General features: G+C 33.1%; 1 protein-coding gene across 8 annotated transcripts in view; it reads right to left on the bottom strand.

Annotated features, from left to right (window-relative positions):
* GPHN (gephyrin) overlaps window positions 1-23,363 on the bottom strand; it is a 648,078-nt gene that overhangs the window by 212,652 nt on the left and 412,063 nt on the right. For all 8 annotated transcript variants that reach the window (XM_058567151.1, XM_058567147.1, XM_058567152.1 and 5 more), the window contains one exon: window positions 21,938-22,072. In XM_058567151.1, coding sequence (XP_058423134.1) covers window positions 21,938-22,072 — 135 coding nt within the window. The remainder of the gene's footprint in view (window positions 1-21,937; window positions 22,073-23,363) is intronic.

Raw genomic sequence — 23,363 nt, 5'->3', positions numbered from 1 at the left:
AAAACCCAAAGACAATTCATTAAAAATATAAGAAGAGTGAGCTCAGGACTAAGGCTAGAATGAAAGTAACGATCTTAAAACATCTATAAAATCACAACCATCTAATTCATTTATATTAGCCCTATTTCATACTAGTCTTATTTTGGCACTCAGAAAATTAACTGTTAAATGTTTAAAAATCATTCTTCAAAAGACATTACTTTCTGACTTGATTCAGGTATTTTTCTTAAACTTATTAAAAATATAGTCTTATTTTATTTTATTTATTTTTTTGTGAGGAAGACCAGCCCTGAGCTAACATCCAATGCTAATTCTCCCCCGCCTCCACCTTTTTTTTGGACTGAGGAAGACTGGCCCTGGGCTAACATCCATGCCCATCTTCTTCTACTTTACATAGGGCGCTGCCACAGCATGGCTTAACAAGCGGTGCCTCAGTGCGCGACCGGGATCCAAACCGGCAAACCCCGGGCCGCTGCAGTGGAGCGCGTGCACTTAACCGCTTGCGCCACCGGGCCAGCCCCCAATATAGTCTTATTTTAAATGATAACTTCTTCCTTAACTTTTTCTACTTCGAATAATACCATCCCTTTATTTGTGTTAGCATAGCAAGTACTTATATTTCTTCAACTTCATCATCTTTCTTTTTAGCTCAGTTATGTGCCAATAATCTGTCTTCATAAGTCATCTTCCCTTTGACTGTTTATCAAATCCTTTAAAAATTAACATATTTGGTTACCCAAAACCTATCCATATATATTTGTAGCTGAATAGAAATTTACTATCATATTACATAGACTGAGTGAAAATACTAAATTCGTGGCTTTGAGGTATTTTTACTCTTTTCTTTCTACTTGTTTTTATTTCATGAGCATTTATCTACTTTTTCTGAATATTTTAATATTCAAGTTTCCCAGGGCCCCATTGCTCTTTAAGTAATTAACTCCAATTTTGTAAATTTACCTTGATTTATATTATCCAAACAAAGTATTAGTTTCCATTATCTTATGTTTTCCATAGGATAAGAACTGTCTGCACTGTTCTTCAATCCTGTGCATTACTTTTAATATTCTTCCCATTAGAGTCAAGCATTAAATTAAATGGAAAAATAATTTTTTCCTTTATGTGGTTTTATTCTACAGTCATTATTTTCAACACATTATCAGTCTAAAGATTTATAGTATTTTTACAGTCATTAAATTATGCAAACTCTGCTTAGGTACGAGATGATAATTTTATTATTATTAAAATTACTAAAAACCCACTTAGGGCTCAGAATACTTCAGCTTTGTAAAATGTACAGAAAAAGATGATACATTATTAATTTACAATTCAAGAATCTAATACATCCTACTTTTTCCTAAACAAGAGTCAACATAGGATAAAAAAGTATGTTTTCATATGAAAAATAAATAAAATTTAATTTTACTCTAAAAATTACATCTTAACAGAATATCCTAATTTATATCATTGATTATCTGCAATAAATAAGGATGTAGGATTCTTTCCTCTCTAAAAAATAATATATAATATAGGTGATACCAATTAAAGTATTGATGATTTAATTAAATCCTTATCTCAAACTTCTGAATGATGTCTCACATTCTCCAACTATTAAACAAAATATTTAAGTGGCAACATGGTTCTGAATCTCTCATTTTACTAAAATATTTAGCAATGTTTCAATGAATTAAAAGGCTTGTGTGTGTGTGCACTTATAATAAATTTTCACAAGATGAAATGGTCACTTTATGCCAATTTATCGCATTTTAGAAACAAAATCTATTTATATAGCCTATGGTACTGAGAATAACTTTATTCTGCTTCTAAGTAACAATTTTTAATATACAAGGCATATTTCAAGGCATTCTTGGGTAATACGAATTAAAGGGGAAGGAGAGAAACTGAACATCCAGCTAAAAATTTGATTTGTATCTTTTCTTAGCTGAACTCTCTAGAGAAGATACTCTTTACCTTTTGATAGTTTGTCTTCCCTATACTTTGCTAGTTAATGGGAATCTTAGAATGATATACCTCATATCCAATCTTTTTAGCAAAAAGGTAATCAGAACAAAGTGTGACCCAGTGCAATGAAATAAAAGATGAATACATTGAGATTAACCATTATGTACTATACCATGCAGTCCAGGTGTTGAAAAAAAATCGAAGAGTAGCATGAGATAATCCAATTTTCGAAGCACAAAACTTTTAATTTAACCCTAATCTAACACTAACTCCCTACCATATAGACCTCAGCACATCTCAACTTTCTAGTCTCAGTTTGATTGAAAGAAAAATCATATCATTTCTCATGATTGGTTAGGGAAAAGTATGACACTAAATGCATATATTGATATTATCAGAATCTTTTTAGGAATTTCTAGAATAATATCCAGGTATGTTACACTAATTTAATCATAAAATTCATACTAATCTTTTAACAGTGGATTAGATTCTGAGGTTAATTATGGATGATCTTTCAAATTCTATAAAAATATGCATAGAAAAGAACAACTGGCTCAAAAGCAAGAAGTAGAAAAATGAGAATTTATATTAATTTCCTTCTCTGTTTACCTATCAGAATTTAATGACATATTAATAAAAACAACTTTGGACTTTAGTCATCAGAAATTTAATATAGAGGTATACATAACTATGTATGATATATAATTAAAAATGAGCTGAAAAACCATAGAATTATCGTATCACTATTATTTTCTTATTCTACCCTTTATACTAAAACTATTATAGCAATATGAATTACACGTGTGGCAATAATCTTGGGAGAAGTAAATCAGGGCTAGGATTCATAGGAACTTTTTAAAAAAGCCCCAGGTATGGGAGGTCAGGATTAAATAGAGCCAAAAATTATTTACTGCAAATAATTTAGCTTTTCTTCTGCCATATTTACACCATATATCATTTTAGAGATTTTACTTCCATTTGTCTTGAAAAGATATATTCAGGAGAAAGTACAAGCATTCTGACTCTAAACTATCGGTCACAAAAAATACTACTGTTACAATCGCCAATATGATGTATGTACAGTATTGAGTGTCTCTAAATTATTGTTCTCCTTCAAAGTGTTGTCTTAGGTATATTAGCCTTTATTTCCACTATTTGTAAGACGTTACATGACAGTATTCCTGGTGAAGATGCTTACTGTCTGATTTTATTTTTAAACAGAAGATGATATCTTACAGTTATTCCCAAAGAGTCTGAATTAAAAGAAGTCTATTAACTCAGAAAAAATGTGTTTACTTGCCAGATTACCTATGATGACACTCTAACATTTATCATTTTCCTTGAAGATTGAAATTGAATCATCAAGGCTCTATCACTTGGATCCAGTTCATAATTTATAATCCTGCTGACACATCAAACATGGGGCAGAAGACATGGTCAATGGAAAAGCTCCAAATGAAGTCTCATGAAAAGATCCTCAGAAAATTATACAATTGTATAAGAAATAGATTTTGAAAAGAAAGTTTTTATCTTGTATTGGAGGCAGAAGGTTACTAAATCAACCGCAATGTTAGTGTGGCTTCAGGGTCCTCTACTCTGCCAATTTAATCTTTATTTCTTAAATGTGAGCATGAAGCTGCAGCTAGAAAAGAAAGAAAGAGATAGGGAGAAAAGAGACAGAAAGTAAAAAAGATGGCGATGAGAGGACAAACCAATTAGATTTGGAATTACCAGTCAGCAGAAGTTTAGGAAAAAAAAAAATCACCGAGTGAAATCGTACATTTACTCTGAGAGAGTATCCTTTCACATTGCCTTCTAGGTGATCTCTGAGCTCCTCCAGCTTTCGATGGAGCTACATGTAAACATCAGAAAATGAATTGAAAAAGCAACTTGTTCTCTTTTCAGTTGTCCTTTTTCCTTTTAAAAATAAGATCATAGCGTTATACATTTCTCACTGCCTTTGGCAAACATTTCAAAACATCAAAGATCTTTGTGTTACACAAGAATACATGTTCAATAAACCCATGACTAGGAAGCCAATATTTTATTTTAATTATAGCATATTTTCTCCCCAAAGCATTAGAGAAAATAAATACTATAACTATCCTTATAATCCCCTAGAGATTCACTTTAAAATTTTCTATTTGGTAGAAATATGGAGTAAAGATATTTAAAAATTATAAAATTTGCCTTTTCTTTCCCAAACACACTTTTTGATTTAAGCCTGTATCCATATTAAACTAATTGAACCCTAAAATGTATCTTTTGTTCTTATACATATATATGTGTATATACATAATCATACTGTATATACTTTTAAAAACAATAAACATACAATTATAACTTGAAGTTCTGTACATCCAAAAGCTTAACTTAGATAAAATTAAACATACACACACTTGCACACACAATCCAGTTTTTAGCAGATGGTGCTGCAGTTATAGACGTCATTTTACCCTTCACTATCAGTAATTTTCAAAAAGTTATGTTGTACTGCAACGTTTTGAGTCATAATCCAGTCTAAATAATAATCGATTTATCTTCCCTTAAACACAAAGGTAAAATATGATACCTCACAGGTAGACAGTGAGGAATGCTACTGATATATCATCAGGATACATAAACTCATATTTTTCTGACTGAATAATTTTAACTTGCCTTGTTTTTGAAACAGGCATATAATCAACACTTCCCATCCCCTCTGCTTATCCTTAGTGAAATAACATTAAAAAAAAAAACGCTACCCAGTACATAGCAGTGTTAGAGAACAGAGAGGATGGCTTGTCTGGAATAAAGGACACAAACATACAGACACACCTTCATTCATGTGCACTCGTGCATGCACACACACAAATAAATAAACAACAACAAAAAAGTAAAATTAAGAAGGCAGAAGAGGCAAGGAGAGGAAAGAGTGCAGAAATTAGTGCTTCATAAATTGTTAAATGGAAATAAATTGGAGGTGTGTAAAATTCTGAAATGACTTTATATTAGGCCTCAAGGTAGTTACTGAATTTTGGGACATCCTAGTGTAGTGAATTATCTCTCATTTTGATTAACAGTTACTACTGCTGTAAGGACACATGGGATTGAGATATAAGAAGTAGTTAATTTGGGGGGAGATTCCTCTCATATTTTTAAAATTCAGCAAATTTTCTAACTTGCATTTATGGTGGCAGCATTAAAAGTGATCATTGGCTATGCCTGTGTTTCTTAAGGAAGATAACTTGTTTACCTTTTCATTGTGATTAAATGATGAGTATTGAGTGCCCAAGAGATATTGACCAATGGATATTTAACAACTAGCAAAAGGGACCATCAGATCAGAAATCTTTAAGTTATATATTAGCAGATCACATACACAAATGGGCAAACATTTAGATATATGTCAGTTTCTGTTATTTGTTATATCAATTTTTTTAACTTTTAAAAAAGAAAACAAAGGGGGTTGAGAATGCTTAAATACTATTAGCTTCATGTGAGCCCATTATACTAGCAACATATAAAATTCCTTTTCTTTTAATTCTTAAGATTATATATATAAAATACATGTTACTAACTGATAGTTATTTTTCTGGAATGAACTACAAATGGTAATGACACTAAAATAACATTTAATTACTTTTTACAAAAAAAAGTAAAAAGGGGAGATAATATTCCGAAAATAAATATTAGTTCTCTATTTAACAGGAACTTCTATATAGTCAATGACATCAATCAGAGGAACGGTTTACTCTAGAACCCCAAATTATAGGCACCTGTAATGAGGCAGTTGCCCTTTCTCTTGTTTGTGGTGCCATTCAAAGCTAGTTATTTGGCAGCTTGCCTTCAGCTGGTTGCTCTATGTGTAGCTGAAACAAACAAAAAATATGACCCAACAGCCAATAAAAATATTAAAAGAAAAAAAAATGGGATGGTGAAAAATGGAAAAAGCCCCCTTCCTCCCACCACCCTCCAAAAAGGAAGAAGTGTAGGCTATAGACGAAATCTTGCCAAAAAATGTTAGAAACATATTTACTTTGAGGGATCCAACTCTACTAGCAACTCCTTTGCTTTCATCCGGCCGTCTAATTTGCTACAATGAAGGAAGATGGGTAAAAAAGACAGAATAAAGAAAAAGTGAACTTAAAAATTTTCTACACATTAGTAAGTAATACATGCAAAAACATCAATTGACTCTTTGAGGTATCTCTTAGGAGGCCAAGGAGTTAACTACTCAGAGGCTATATGACATGCTCTGCAAATAGGCTAGTCACTAAAATTCAGTCTTTGTTATGGCACCATTCCTGAGATGAGCAAATGGGCACTTACTTTTGGTTATCTTGGGGACTTCTGATGAAGCAGTATCTGGAGTAGTGTTACATTTTCATTTGGTTTATGAAAAACAAAGAATTACAAATATACCTATGCAAAGAACTTGGTCTCTTTCAGTGTTTTAGCGTGTATTCCACTGTAATATCAGAAAACACCAATGATATGACTAGAAACATGAGTGTTCCCTAAACAGAAAGATAAGTCCTGACAAGCATCATTCTTGATAGGTGACAGAGTGAAGCTCCTCTGCTTGCTGACCCAAGCATTGAGGTTGTCCAGCTGTCACTGAGATTCCCAATTAAACAATTGTGCTGCCCAAGCAGAAAATTTTAATGCCAGACCAATGTTAGATACATTCACTCCCTCAAAGCTTTCTGTTATTTCAGCTGCATTTTCCTCTTGGGTAAGACAGGGGAAAAGAAAAGTAAAATTGTTATTTTTAGAACTTGTTTCACATCACTATATAAACAGGAAAAGGAAGATTCTCCACACAAAGTGTTTTATTAGACGAAGTATAAACTAGAAATTCCTTTGCTTTTTAATAGAGCTGTAACAAGAACTAATATTTTGGTTAAAGGGGAAGACACACAAAAAAAAGGTGGAGAAGGGGAACGAAACTTCAGACCAAGTGCTTTTACATTATGAATTCCTTCCTTCACATGCAGAATGACGGTCTTCATTCAGACCAGCATAGTCAAGTTAGCTGTGACGCTCCTGCTTGTAGAGAAAGTACCAATGTGATGCCAAGTTCCCAGTGTTAAACTCCTCAGAAAAATAATAAACCTGACCATGCTACAAAATTGTATTTCTTGGAGGCAGGCTATAGATTGTCTTATCCCTTTTAGAACATCTCTGATAGCATACGGAGATTGTTTAGGAATCATACGGAGAAAACTGAATTTTCATTTTGAAAAAAAGCCTCTTGGTACATAAGTACTATGTCAACTTTTGGTTTTACTTGGTATAAAAAGTTTTAGTAATTCTTCAGCATTAACTAAATGTTATGCCCAAAAGATAATCACCAATTCTTTCTTCTTCGTGTAATAGAATTTTCAAATTTAGAAACAATGGATCGTAATTAAAACAGCAACACTCTATAAGAAAGGGCCTCTGGATGGACAGTGAGTTCATAATATCTAGTCACTGTGCTATTTTCTTTGTTTTCAGAGAACATCTTTATATCAAAAGCTGTTTCCCATTTTAAATGGAGACTCACAATATCTTGATTATAAAGATAAACTAAATGGTTTCCTAAAAACATATAGAGTCTAATGCCTCATGCTGCTTTCTGAAAACTGAAGACTTTCAGAACTGTTATATAGTAACAAGCGAACACTATTGTCAACATTGTCTATTATTTCTAGAAGGCTTAAAATTACATCAAGTCCAGCAACATGAGGTATCTTCTTCCAAGTTACATAGGATGTTAATGACAAATCTAGGAACGACATCCACAGTTCCTGATTTCTAGTTTAAAGTTGTATTCCCTTGACAGGCCTGGAATAAATGAGTTAGCAAAACACTGATGCTCACAACAGGATGTACATGTATATATGTCTCAGTCTGTCTGTCTGTCTATCTATCTGTCTAACTTTCTAACAATGGAAGAAACTTTATATTACTAATTTATGGAAGAAAATTTTCCTATACCAGTTCCAAATGCAAGTGCAAGTACAGAAACTTAAAGAATGAATTATAAGAGAAAAGATAGTCACCAATGAACTCTGAATGTGAAAAACAGACTATAATACCAATTTAAACAAAGATTTTTGGAAGCAAACGGCTCATCTGTCAACGCTTGACATCAATTTTCTATATATAAACTGACTTTATAAATTTGAAACTATAATAAGAGGAAGACTTTAGAAAACCAGTGTGGTTATTAAAGCCAGAAGTGGTTGTAATTCAAGTGTCATGTGATTTTTTGTGGCCCCTAAAACAGGTAATACCTAATACTGAAAAACTTCAGAAAGAACTTGAAAAAGATTTGTCTCATAAACTAAAATTTCAGAAGTAGAGAAAAGTCAAAGTGACAAACTTTAAAATGTAATGCTTTCATTTATTCTAGTCAACCCTTAAGTATCAATTATGATGGAGTAGTATAAATAAAAGTTCACAGCTAATCCAAATGCCTGATTATTGTTTTTCCTTGATATGAATTTAAAAGAGATCACAAAAGATTAGCATTTGAGTAAGTTGAATTAATTACTCTTCATGATAATTATAAGAGCCTCAAATCATTAGCTAATTTTATACATATTTTTCTATGAGGCTAAACATTCTCTATCAGTAACAAAGAGAGGTTAAACTGCAAATGTTTACATTACATATATGATCACTGCAATATAAATGAAGTTTGAGAAGTAGATGTAAAGAATTGTGGGGATTATTAGTCGGTTGAGATTATTAGTTTATTTAAATATATTGAAAACTAAAATTAGTTGCAAATGAAAAAACGTTAACACTAATAATTTTTCTACCCTGAAGAAATCTTCTAACAAGTATTTCACTGAGAAAAGATAAACCAGATGATCAAAAATATGTCAATCTTCTATTCAGCCTCAGCTAGAATATATTTAACAAAATATCCATTAAAATTAGTGTGAAAATATTGCACTTCATCACCTCTTTTGCAACATTCTAAGAATCTTTCTTTAGGGATTAATTACTGGGAAATCTATCATCAGACATTAATTACCAGGAGGTGGCCTGTAAAGCAGTGAAATGACTCGGCTATTTGTATTTGCCTTCAGATTCTAGAAATGTCATGCAATAAAAGAAATTGCCTGGATGCTAATACAATATGGATTGTTGATTCCCTTTGATTTAGCCCATTTCTCCAAAACTGAGCTCACTGTAAGATCACTTCCACTGTTAAATTTTGAGAAAAGGTTGTATACTTTGTGTTTGTTTTATTGATGAGAGAACTCAGGTCTAGAGAGGTTCAGTGGATTTCTGGAGACATATCAATAAAAAAAAGCACAGCTGATAGTAAATTCTCTGACTCTCAGGACTTTTCATTAAATTTAGGCTCTCATCTATGGAATGACTAATGTAGATCTCCCCTTCTTCTCCCATTATATTTTATATTGTTTTAGATTAAGATTGTGTAGATTAAACAAACATTTCTGTTTGTTTGTTTGCCCTAGGGACTGATTACTTTTAGAACTATCTAACTTACGTTCAGAACCACCCTGCGAGACAAGCATTTTTAACCCTATTTTATTATGCCACTTTTTTTTTTAAGTATGAATATCAATGACAGGAAATAAAACTTTTTTCTTAGAAATTGTTTTTATCTTCCAACCAATATCACTCAGTATATACATGTACAGCTATAGATTGTTGCTGGTAGTTATGATCTGGAGGAGGAGATTTTTAAAAAAGTTTTACCTGAGAGCCCAAAATTTGTGATTATTAAGGCAAAGTAAAAAAGAGGAAAGAAATGAAAGTAAGAGAAGTGATAATCATATAACCGTGCATGAGACAGAAAAAAAAGGTTTATTTTAAGAATAGAATGGCTTAATCTGGATATAAAAATGCTCTAGTATGAATACAGTTATAAAATGAATAAATAGTAGTTGGCTTTATGAAGACTTCCTATAAATCTGAAAATCAGGCAAAAGACATCCCTGTCATTACCAGACCAAATCTAAATAACAAAACAAACAAAAACTTTCTGGGTTAAAAAATAATATAAAATAATTGACAATTCCATCCCTATTCAGTTTTGTTTACTACTTTTTTTTTTGGTGAGGAGGATTAGCCCTGGGCTAACATCCGTGCCCGTCTTCCTCTACTTCATATGTGGGATGCCTGCCACAGCATGGCTTGATAAGCTGCAGTGCGTAGGTGCGCGCCCGGGATCCAAACGTGCGAACCCTGGGCCGCGGAAGCGGTGCACGCAAACTTAACCAGTACGCCACTGGGCTGGCCCATTTACTACATTTTTTAACTACATATTTTATTTTGAGCATTTTCCTATGTCACTAAATATTCTTAAAGATACGATTTTTTTAGGTTATATAAATAACATATATGTATGTATTATAAGTTATTTACTCATAGATATTAAAGAGTCTAATTTTTCAGGAATATAAATAATGCTGTGATAAATCTCGTACATAAGTCTTTGATGGCCTCTGATAATTTCCATTGGATAATCTGGAAACAATGTGATCAGTTAAAACATAAGAAAAGTTTAAGAAAAATTTAAAATTTTAAAATTTATGTATATATGTATAATGTTGTTTGCTTGCAAGGTTATACATATTTATATTCCTACTAGTGTGAACAGAAATACTCATGTCACTGCTCATTATGGCATTGATGATTATATTTTAAAAATAGTTATCTATTTGATTGCAAAATCTGTATTGTTTTAACTTTGTAATAGATTTCTAGTGAGAGGGTACATTTTTCTCCACTTATTTCTCTGATGAATTTCTTTCTTTTTATGAAGGCTGTTCACTGATTCTATTTCTTTTTTTTCCTATGAGATTAGAAGAGCTCTTTTAGGCTATCAACACTTTATCTGATAGATTTGTTGTAAATTTTTTTTTTCCACAGCAGCTCCACTATAATCCTTGAGGGCAGGGTAAGTCAGTCTACCCATTGCTGTATTCCTAACACCTAGCACAGAATTTGACATAATATGCACTAAAAAATATTGATTGAATAAATTTCTGAATTAACGTATGATTTGTCTTTAATGAAAGACAAGGGAGAGCAGATAATCCTGAAGTTTTAGGTGAGAGAATGCATGACCAACTTTAGAACATGTATCATTTAAAAATATAAACGTCTAGAGAATAGTTTAGTTTGGGATATGCTCTCTATTAAAGTTATGAATGAGACATGGCCAGTCAATAGATTTGAATCATGGCTATATCTCATCAATTCTGCTGCTGAAATAATGATGGCACAGGTTATTTTTGGTGAGCCGCTTTTGCACAAAACACGCCCCAAACAATTAAAAAGAAGTTTATAGGAATTAAAGCTATTAAATTAAACTGAAAGCTAATATTCCTAATTTCACTGTTCCTTGCATTTCTATAGTTCTGACTTCCCTGTCTTCCTATACCTTGAACAAAACTCTAGTGGATACCAAGAGAAATCAATATTCCATTTAACAGAGACAAGCTTGACCTAAGTAAGAAAGATCTTAAATGAAATTAGAACATTTTCAGTTGATAATCTTTACCTTTGTGTAGTAGCATAGAATGTAAAAGCTGAAATAAATGTAAATTATATTAACTGGATATTAATATAATATCAGAGAGAAGGCTAAACAGAACAATATTTATTCAGTCAGTGTAGAAACTTATTTCAAAGGAATAAAATTATAAGCCTACAAGGGACTTTAGAGGCTACTTAATTTAATAACATGATGTTATAGATATAGAAACTGAGTTTTACAAACTTTGTGAAGTTGTAAAGTGGCAGACTAGGTCTGATACTCAATATTTAGAGCTTCATAGTGTAATACTTTTACATATCCAACGGTGTTAACTTTTCAAACAACTTTGGACCCATAATTTTTAAATGTCTGCCAATAAATCAGTCAAATGCAAATGCTAAAAACGGTTTCTTCCAGAATATCATTAAATTGAATTCATGAAGACGTAAAAATGATCTCTTCCTGGTATCTATATAAACTACAGGAATCAAGGGCCTAGAAATTCTATACATACTTTCAACAAAGGTAGAATTAACACAAGTTGCTAAGTTTAATTAAGAGAAGACTCTAAAACATTTAACTTCCAGAAGATTATCACAGCATTGTTTTTAAAACTGCGAAATAGGAAACAACTAAAATATCCAAAATAGGGGTGGGTGAAAAAACTATGCTACATCCACAAATTAAAATACGAAACAATAATCAACTAATATTGTAGAAGATAATTTAAAAACATAAGATGTTCATGACATAGAAAGATGTTCATATTACTAAATGAGTAAGAGAGGTTAAAATATTATATAGTTTAATAATAACAGCTGACATTTAGTGAGCACTTCTTACATTTCAAACACGGTGATAAGTGATTTATATGCATTTTAAAGTTTAAACTTTAACCTTATAAAGCAAATAGTAATATTATTTTTCATTTTACAGATAACATAATTAAGGTTATAAAGGTGAAATAACGTTCTGAAAGCCACACATCTAGTAAGTGATAAAGCTGAGATTCATTGCAGGGCCTGTCAGACTCCAGAACCTGAGCTCTTAATCACTGCCTTCCCATTATGATCCATTTATACAAAATATTTGAATGCACAGGAAAAAAATAACAGAATGATATACCGCAAAATTTTAAGTCATTATTTAGTAAGGGTAGTCTTACAGGAACTCCTTTTTTTTGGGTTTATATGAATTTTCTAAAATGAGCATGTATATATGTTTTTTAAATAAAAAAAGACCATGCCACTTATAGACTGTCTAAGCTATGAAACTGTTACCTCTATAGCTAATAACTTCTGGTTAGCTGTATTTTCTCAGGCTAACTAATCAAATTTCATTTACAAGGTCAGATTTCAGACTGCCAATTATACATTTCACCTTTAAGTTATACTTATCTTCAATGATGAATATAATTCTGTAAACATTAAATAATTAGAAAAGGATGGGGAGATTTCCATTTTCAACTATCATTATGTATAAAGGCAGAGGGGACACTTAATCAGACGTACGAAGAAACAGAAATCAATGTAAAATCCTGTATTCTGAGCAGAATGTCATAGAACAACCATTTACAATAATTTGTAAACTCAAAATTAATAGCTAAAATATATTAATATTATCTAATTTTAGTTTTATCTAAATATGAAATACTTTACCATACTGGATAGCCCCTTTCTCATTAAAAAGGTTATAAGAGAACCATCCTTTATTTGAAGTCTCAAAAATATGTTTTGCTATCAAACCAGAATAAATAGCAAAACAAACATTGTTATAAAGGATAAACTAGATAATAATGAACAAGAGTAGAAATCAGTTACTCAAAAGTCTACAGGAGCCAGGCATTTAAAGCAAATAAGTAAAATAGCCTGGAGGGATAACGAATGCCAGCTGCGTTGTGATGTATGTCAGTGCTGGCTCAGTAATGTCGATCTGATATTTTCAAGAAAAGCTGAAAATTTGTATTTTTATTTAAAATCTCACCAATTTTAAATGTTCCAAACTAATTAAAAAAAAAAAAGAGGCATCCCCAATTATTCCTCTAATAAAATTATCTTCCAATAACTAGGTTATGACTTAAAAGAGGGCTCTCTGTGTACCTATTAGTAGACAGGATATCCCGGGGAAACATCAGTTGCTATCCAAATGCAGAAGTAGTATCACACTGGAAATGAGTAGAGTTAGCTGGTAATTATAATTTCTGCTCTTGTGACTTCTTTGTGAAGTCTTCTCTCATTTTTAATCAGGAAAGAGAAACTCTGTTCCCTGCCCTAGAATTAATCTGGGTCACAGAGTCAGGGTGAATCATTTATAATGCATAAGCATGGTACTGGTGGTCATTTACATAAATGATAAGATCTCTGGACTGAGAATATCACTATAACATTGTCTCAATGGAAAATAGGGAAAAATAAGATTCAACATACATAATTTTGACCCAGGATATTTTCAAGAAACATAAGCCAGTTTGCTCATTTGACCGTACTAGTGGTTCCCTAAGTGTGGTTCTTGGACACCTGAGAGTCCCTGAGACCCTCTCAGGGGTCCACAGGCCAAATTATTTTTTTATTTTTTGTGAGGAAGATTAACCCTGAGCTACATCCGTTGCCAATCCTCCCCTTTTTGCTGAGGAAGATTGGCCCTGGGCTAACATCCGTGCCCATCTTCCTCTACTTTATATGGGACGCTGCCAAAGCATAGCTTGACAAGCGGTGCGTCAGCCTGTGCCTGGGATCTGAACCTGTGAACCCCGGGCCAATGAAGCAGAGCACGCGAACTTAACTGCTATGCCACCAGGCTGGCCCCCAGGTCAAATTATTTTAATAATAGTATTAAGACATTATTTGCCTCTTTCACTATGTTGACATTTGCACTGATGGTACAAAAGCAATGATGGGTTGGCCCCTTAGTGCAAATCAAAGTGGTGGATCCAAATAGTATGAATACTCATTGTATTATTCACTACCATGTACCAGGAATTTAAAAAAACCAACAGATTCAAAACAGAAAAGCCAGTTTCATTTAACACTGTCTTCAATGAAACAGTAAATACTGATTTAATTTAATTAAAACTTGTCCTCTGAGTGTGACAAAATGGGAAGTATGAATAAAATACTTCTACTGCATACCAAAGGATGATGGTTGTCCCAAGGAAAAGCATTTATGCAACTGTTTGAGTTGCAAGCTGAACTAGCCAGGTTTTGTACAGAACACCACTTTTATGTGAATAAATGAAAGAATGACTGACAAACTATGATTATTCAGACTTAGATGTTTGCTAGCCATTTTCTCGAAAATGAATGAAATGAGCCTGTCAATTCTAGGAAAAAGGACAGGATTTGTTGCTTTTTCTGCCAAAGATAAAATTCTAGCTTTTAAGCAAAAATTAGAATTGTGGAAAAAATATATCACCAGGAGCTTAAGAGCTTCTAATGCTTTTAAGGTTTTTTAAATGAGCTTGGTGGTTATATTGATGAAGATGATTTTTTGATATAATATAATGAAATATGTCAACACTTGGAAGAACTTACATTTTCCAAGTGACCAACAAATGTGTTCCAAAATCATTCCTGGGTATACATAAGATGCATTCAAAGTTTAAGACAGACCATTGGATTTTAATATAGCAGAGTTGGGAATGGTCCTTGACAGGATTTTAGATTTCACACTTCAACTAACTTTTAATAGAATATCAATTGTAAATTTTTGGTGTAGTGTCAAAGAATATCCACAATTATCTGAAAATGCTACCAAAATAGTCCTTCCTTTTCTAACTACATAACTGTGTGAGGCTGGATTTGTTTCTTCACATTCTTCAACCAAAACAACATATCACAACAGACTGAATACAGAAGCAGATGTGAGAATCCAGGTGTCTTCTATTAAACCAGACATCAAAATGTATTTGAAAAAATGTAAAACAATGCCAACCTTTTCAGATTTTTTTGTTTTGGAAATTATTTTTTTCCTAACCATGTTAGTTATGTTAACATATAAATGCTTTATTATTCTTATTTTGAAGAAAATAAACATTTAAAAAATTTCTCAGTTTTAATTTCTAGTACAGTAAATATCACTAGATATAACCCAAATAAACAGAAGCTATTTGGGGTCCTTAATAATTTTTAAGTTTGTGAAGGGGTCCTGAGACCATTCAGTTTGAGAACTGCTGGATCTGACCAATAATGTTGAGAATATTATTGCTTACTACTCCCCAGATGGGGCAGTTAACTTTGCACAAAAGAAAACGTATTTTTATGTCCACAGAATGTTCTTTTTTATTTTTGGTGAGGAAGAGTGGCTCCAAGCTAACACTTGCTGCCAATCTTCCTCCTTTTGCTTGAGGAAGATGGTCCCTGAGCTAACATCTGTGCCAGTCTTCCTCTACTTTGTATATGGTACGCTGCCACAGCATGGCTCCATGAGCGATGTAGTTCCGCGACCAGGATCCGAACCCATGAACCCCAGGCCACCAAAGCAGAGCACGCAAACTTAACCACCACGCCACCGGTCCGGCCCTGAGACTGTACTTTTACTGTCACTAATTCAGTGTTCTTCAACATTTTTGGTGTCTGTTGACTCTACATGTAGAATCCGTAAATTTCTATAATGTCATTAACAGTTGAACAGATGTTGATATACCAATGTTGATATAATTTCAGACAAAAGCAAAGAAAATTGATGGTTAGTATCGTTTTATTGATTTTGTTTAGGTTCATAAAAATAGTAGAAAAGTATTAGCAGGCCCCAGTTAATGTCGTGATCTAGGTTAGAATTTGAGCAACTTCACGAGATTCTCCAGCAACTTTGGACTCTCAGGTTTAGAACCAATGAACTAGCCATATCATATAATCACCCTGATGTTCACAAAGGAAAGGGGTGATAAAATGGAATAGTTTGTAAAAACTACAATCACTAGGAAAAATCTCAGAGGGAATGTTATCCTGATACTGGAGCAAAAATGCCATTTTTATTTGTAAAGGAAATCATACTGCTTTTCAGACATACACATTAAAAACTGTGAGTTAAGAAAATAGTTTATTCTTTATCCAGAGCAATCTAAATTCTTTTGCTCAAAGGACAATAACAGAAACCTATAGGGAAGTTATAATTCTGCACTTTATTTGAATGCAAGATTAGACATTAGTGTATTAAATGAACACATCCTTCATACAAAGATATTTCAATATTCTTTTTAATCATTTTATAAACTTTGGTACAATTAGATGACAGTGCTTATATTTCCTTCCTAAGAGAAAAAAAATCGCTCGCTGGTTAATCTGGGCACAAAATTCTATTCTAAGCTTTAAGGTACAAGGGTGTATGTGACAACAGACTATATTTATTTATTTATTTTTTTAAGTCAAACTTTAGATGCTTAGGGAATAAAAGAATAATTGAATCGGTCTTTAAAAAATTCTCTATTTTTTTTTTTTGTGAGGAAGATCAGCCCTGTGCTAACATCTGCCAATCCCCCCCCCTTTTTTTTTTGCTGAGGAAGACTGGCCCTGGGCTAACATCTGTGCCCATCTTCCTCCACTTTATATGGAACGCTGCCACAGTATGGCTTGCCAAGCAGTGCGTCGGTGTGTGCCCAGGGTCCGAACCGGCGAACCCAGGGCCGCCGCGGTGGAGTGTGCGCACTTAATTGCTTGCACCACCAGGCCAGCCCCTGGAAAAATCTCTATTTTAATAACATCAATAGGGAATGGAAAAGTGATTGAAAGTTCAGATTTTTTTTTTTCTTTTTTGCTCTCGTCATTATTCTCTACCTCAAGCCTCTTAATTTCTAATAGAGATGCTGCTGCCTTTCATAATTGAAAACCAGCACTCATTTAAGTCGTGAATCATGCTAACTTTAAAATAGAATTTATCTGTTATAAAATTATTCTTTTAGCATTTTTGTGAGACTATCACCACTTAAGAACTTAAGTCTTCTAGATGTTGCCTGCCCTTATTTAAATAGAATCCACATACTATTTGACCTTTAGGGCTTATGCAATATTTTACTTAGGGCAATGAAAGACTAAAATCTCAAGTTTGTTCTTAAAAGACAGTTCACTGTGTCATAAAGCAAGAGGAATGAAAATCTTTCTTCATTTCAGTCAGATTTCATTAAAAGGAAATATCTGACGTAAAAGAGAAATGACTTTTTTCCCATATACAATAAAATATTACATCAGTTCAGCAAATAAATATTTGCTGGCGATAATGCCATTCTATGAAGAATTGGTTAGAAAAGATAATATATGGTTGTCTTCATTAGACTATGATGAGTGTACCAAAAAGGAAATCCAAACTTAGTATATTTTATAGATCTTGATCTTACTATAGCTAGAGAATCTTAATCTTAAATGATCAAAGCACAATCTAGGATATTACAATGCAGTGAACATAAAATGTGAATCCAAAATAATGTTTAATATTATAGTTGTTGACCTAAGATAACTGGATGCACATATGCAAATGGACAGGAAGTGTTTCAGCTTAAAGACTACCCAGTGATAAAAAGCTACAGAGGGAGAGGTTGGAACTGTTAGTTTTGAATCATAACTTGGTTATTTAACCCTTTTGTGTTCTCACAAAGACTAGGTTAAGTGCTTCTGATGGTTATCCCCAGAGTATTCTGTACTTCTGCTGACAAATCGTAGCACGTTATTATACTTTATTATAATTTGTAGTTGCCTGTTTTGTCTGTTTGTAAAGGCACGACTAATGTCTACTTGCTCATCACTGCTTTCCCAGCAGCAGGTAAAGACTTACTTAATAAATTAACAAACACTGTTGGGGAGGCAAAGATTACTAGTTTCATCATATACATGAAGCTCTAAAAAGCTGAGCAACTTGCTTAATGTAGTGTGCTTATTAAGTAGAGAAGCCAGCATTTGAATCCAGCTCTTCTATTATCAAGTCAAATGCTCTTTCTAGGGCTGATCATTCAAGACTGTATTGTATTTCTGATGTAAAGAAAATATATTTGCACATGTATTTCCACCTATGACAGACTGCATGCCTAATCTGAAACGTAGAAGGGAGATTTCTATGGGGTTGGGCCAATGTGTACACTAATGTGTACTAAATTATAAATACTGCTACCAAGATAGAGTAACAATAGCAATGTCAAACTCAACTTGTATTCTAATTTTGTGCTGGATATCATTCCTGGGATGTCTCATACATATCTCAGATTGAACACATTCAAAACCAAAACGCATTAACTCTCCTTTCTTTTACCCTCAAAACTCGCTTCTCTTTTATTCCTTAATATACTCAAAAACATCATCATTTACCCATATCTCAAATTGGAAACCTGACTTTTTTTTATTTCTTCTCTGCCCTAAATTTTTATGCTACAAAATTAAAATAAATAATTCACCCAGAACAGATTTAAGTGCTAAAACCGATGGCCTTGAAATTCGACTCAGTAGGCAAAGGCAAAAAAAATTCATTATTTAAAATTAAAAAAACCCCTGATATCTGAAATTGGATTTTGAAGTCACTGAATTAGACTATTCATGTACTAATGAGGTTTTAGTCTGAGAGTTCTTGATTGGTGAGAACTCCCCTTTAACAACTGCTTTAAAGTGGTCATTATTGCTGAATATAATTCTCAAAACCTCCACCCAGCACAAAAGCTTTTGCTTTGTTTTTATTCATTCTTCGTGTCCCTGGTGAAATGTTACTCCTTTGAGAGGCCTTCTCTGACCATCTTATCTAAGTGAGGTTTCCCTCCTATTATTTTTTATCACTAAAACTTTTTCATTTTGGCTTAGCATAATGACTAAATAAACTATAATTTATAATTATTAGATTATTGTGAAATTATAATTATTAGTATTTATCTACCTATTTATTTTAATATACCATCGACTAAACTATAAATTCCATGAGGGCAGAGATTATATCTGTCACTGATATAAAAGCACATATAAGAGCATACAGGGCCGGCCCTGTGGCTTAGTGGTTAAGTGCACGCGCTTCGCTGCTAGCGGCCCGGGTTCGGATCCCGGGCACGCACCGCTTCTCCGGCCATGCTGAGGCCGCGTCCCACATACAGCAACTAGAAGGATGTGCAGCTATGACATACAACTATCTACTGGGGCTTTGGGGGGAAAAAAATAAATAAATACAATCTTTAAAAAAAAAAAAAAAAAATAAGAGCATACAGTTTAGGGGCCGGCATGGTGGTATAACGGTTAGGTTCATGCATTCCACTTCAGCAGCCCGGAGAGTTCACTGGTTCGGATCCTGGGCGCGGACCCAACTCACTACTCATCAAGTCATGCCGAGACAGTGTCCCACATAGAAAAACTAGAAGGACCTACAACTAGGATATATAACTATGTACTGGGGCTTTGGGGAGAAAAAAGACAAAAAGAGGAAGATTGGCAACAGATGTTAGCTGAGGGCCAATCTTCTAAAAAAAAAAAAAAAGAGCATACAGTTTAGATTCAATTAAGCAGTCTTATAATTTGAGGTTTTTAATAGAAAGATTAACTTGATTTTCTTTACTCCTTAAAAAAATCAATACTCAAACTAGTTTTTTATTATATTAGTATTCTGATTCAGCCTTAAATGTTTAATTTTAAAATTAGATCAAAGTAATAATTTTATCTTTGAGGTATACATTCTAGTGCTGGTAAAAATTACCTAAAAGGAATAGAATTTTATTCCTAGATAAAAATACAGAAAAAATTCCTAGAAAAAAAGACATTCACATATACTGCTTTATTTGAATTAATTGTCAGTTTGAACATCTAAGTGTTAACTAAGGAAAAAATATCAAGACAAGCCACTTGCTCTCCCAAAGTTTTCCAATAAGCAAATTAACTTAATAAATGTTAACATTTTTATCTTTAGGATTTCACTTTAGTAAATTTAGAAATATCAAGTGATTTTTAAAATTGTATTTAGTATTCCCTTTGTAATTAAAATGTAATTACAAAGTTTTAAAAAGGCTAAAGAAATACTATGTATAATTAAATTTAGCTTAAAATATTTATGTTCACAGTAAATTATTATGGGAAAAAAAATACTGTGTCTTGGATAGTTCTGTATTTCCAATATTTAGGTCTTAATATTAGTGAATGACTAAACATTTATACTGGACTATCTTTTAGATTTAATTATTTCCCAGACTTTATAAACAAGTACAGCTTGTACAGTTGGAATTTAATGCAAACAATAAATTAGTTTGTTTAAAAAATTTTAAAGACATGGATGAAAATCTTCTATCCAATTCAAGTCTTGAGAACGCCCTGTTTTCATTCAGTTACAGATGTAGCTGACTGGCCTAAATGGCAGTGACATTCATTTTTATATCTAGAATGTTCTTAGTTTTTCTTTATTGAAGATTTAGGAACAATTTTTTTAAACTATAAAATTAACATCAGGTATTTCTGACACAAGTCTAAAAACAATGATATACAACAGTAACACTCTGAAGACTTTGCTGAGAAGGTTGTACCATGGAATGTAAAAGCAACTGCATTACATACATCAAGAATTGCTTGTGATCATTTCTAATTAAATCTAATTATAACATTCATAAAACTCATAGAAAACTTGGAATTGAGGAAGATCAGTTGTATAAGTCCTTACATTTGATGACAGAGAAAAAGCTACAGTTTGAAAAATTACCTGCAGATCCCTAGAATAAATTAAGTGTATAGCCTGATAGCTACCACTATATCCTATTAAATAAGGAATATTACTGTTAACCTTTTGATGCCAGTATTGGATCTATCACATAGAAAACTTAAAAGCACCAACACTAACATAACCAGGGAAGGGACATTGCAAAAGAAAGCAGTCAGAGCCATAATTAAATTTGCTACTTAATTTATCATATACATGAAGATGTGAGGCAGCAAATAAACGTCTAATCCTTTTTTCCCCCCAAACATGATTCAACACTTGGGAAAAATTATAAAAAATAAATAGTAAGATAATTCCTCCTTCCTGCAAAGGTTGGCATTAAAACTTTCTTTCTAATCATTTTAGATTTGTTTCCAAATATTAGGCAGCAACATTCCAAGTTGAATATGTTTGAAAAAATTTGGAATGATACTAGAGCAGGGAGCTACCCCAGCCTGGACAAGTTAAAAAAAAAATCCCTTTAGTAACATTATTTCATTGTGTTAATTTTGCTGTTTATTGGCCAGAAACATATTCATCCTCTGCATAAACAAATAACTTCACAGTATGCTAAAAAAATAGCAGGTATACAACAAAGAAACAGGAGCTACAGAATATGATACCCATAGCTGTGATGTAGGAGTAGACATTTTACATGAAATTTCTGTTGTCCTACTGTTGACCTAATGAGACACTTTGTGAAACAGTAGGTGGTAACAATATTACAGTGCATTCATTGTATTATCTTGCATGCAATCCAACCCTGAGAAACAGAGGGAAATATTGGTTAGTTTTCCCAGATTTACATAGCTGAGCAGGCTTAAGGTGCCAAAGAACTGTACTTACTTTTGGTGTTGGGCAGGAAGCTGTAGAAAGGCGAGACGTAGCCTGAGCACGAGGCGATTCTGAAGGAGTAGTGCTGAGGGAGGCTGTGTCTCGTGGGAGCACCTGAACGCCACGAGAAATGATGGAGTCTGGAATCTGAACAAGGGGAACAAGCATGGTTTAACGTTCTGAAAATACTGACAACATGTAAAATCAATACCCACAAGTAACTTCTTTTTTGGCATTATTTGCTGCTCAGCTCTTACATATTTGGTCTCACTGTTAGGTATAAATGCACCCAACAATTTGGGATAGAATAGAAACCTTCAGATTTAAAATATTATTTCACAAAAGGCCAAATAATATTTCACAAAAGTTTTATGCGAGGCAGTACAGCATTGTGGTTAGGGGTAAAGTGTTTGGCATTCATATACTGGCTCTGCCATTTAATAGTTATTTAATTCCTAGGTATTTTCCATTTTACTTGCAGATTCATTCTCCACCCTTCTTCACTCTCTGCTCCAAGATGACCTGTATAGATAGAATCAACAGGCTATTTTGTTCACTCTGGTTTCCAGTTGGGTTCAGCCAGTGGGAGGCACTGTCAGGAAACCAAAGGGCTGGAGGAGAGTAAGGTCTGGTATTTATTCTCCTGGCTCCTCTACCAGGTTACCATAGGTTGGCTAAGATCACAGACCCTGTCAGATGACCCTTGCTTACAGCTCTTTTCTGGATTCCAATAGCAGCTCCCTCTCTTTGCCCCGTTAGGACTGGAGTATTAATAATTAATTCCCACTATTACTAGTCCCAGGGCACTGCATTATGCCTTGCTGCTTTCTATAAAATCAGCCCAAACCTTTGTAAACACCACAGTCCCTTATTAAACTCTCCTCAATTATCCATATAAGTATGCTATGACTTCTGCTGGGACAGTGATGAATATATTTTTTTAATTGCCATTTCCTTCATCTAAAAAATGAAGATAATGATAGCATCTACCTCACTGGATTACTGCTGAGGGTTAAATAAGATAATATATATAATTACCTAGCACTTCCAAGCAGTAAATACTTAAAATGTTGGCTATTATTATTCTTTTATTACACCTATCAACATGGTGAAGACTGATGTAATTGAGTAGCACCATTCCAAAAATATACAAATATAAAGACAAATAATGTGGATTATTGATTTTTAAAATTATTAACATTTATGTGAATTATAAGATTTATTATTTTAGACTATGCATAATTTAGTTTATGTTCTGGGATAGTACCAATGGGTGTAGGTCTTCTAATCTCAAAAGGAGAACTTGACCACTTTCAAGTTTTGTGCAAAAGAGGGGAAATACACATGATAAAAGAATAAGCAATTAACATTCAATCAACAAATATCACTTACTGTGTGAAAAAAAGAAAGCAGCAGCCAGACTTTGTGACTAGAAAGG

This window comes from Diceros bicornis, chromosome 24, assembly GCF_020826845.1.
Source record: "Diceros bicornis minor isolate mBicDic1 chromosome 24, mDicBic1.mat.cur, whole genome shotgun sequence".
Taxonomy (NCBI): Eukaryota; Metazoa; Chordata; class Mammalia; order Perissodactyla; family Rhinocerotidae; genus Diceros; species Diceros bicornis.
Note: the sequence above shows the minus strand (reverse complement) of the source record. Positions and strands in the feature narration are given on the sequence as shown.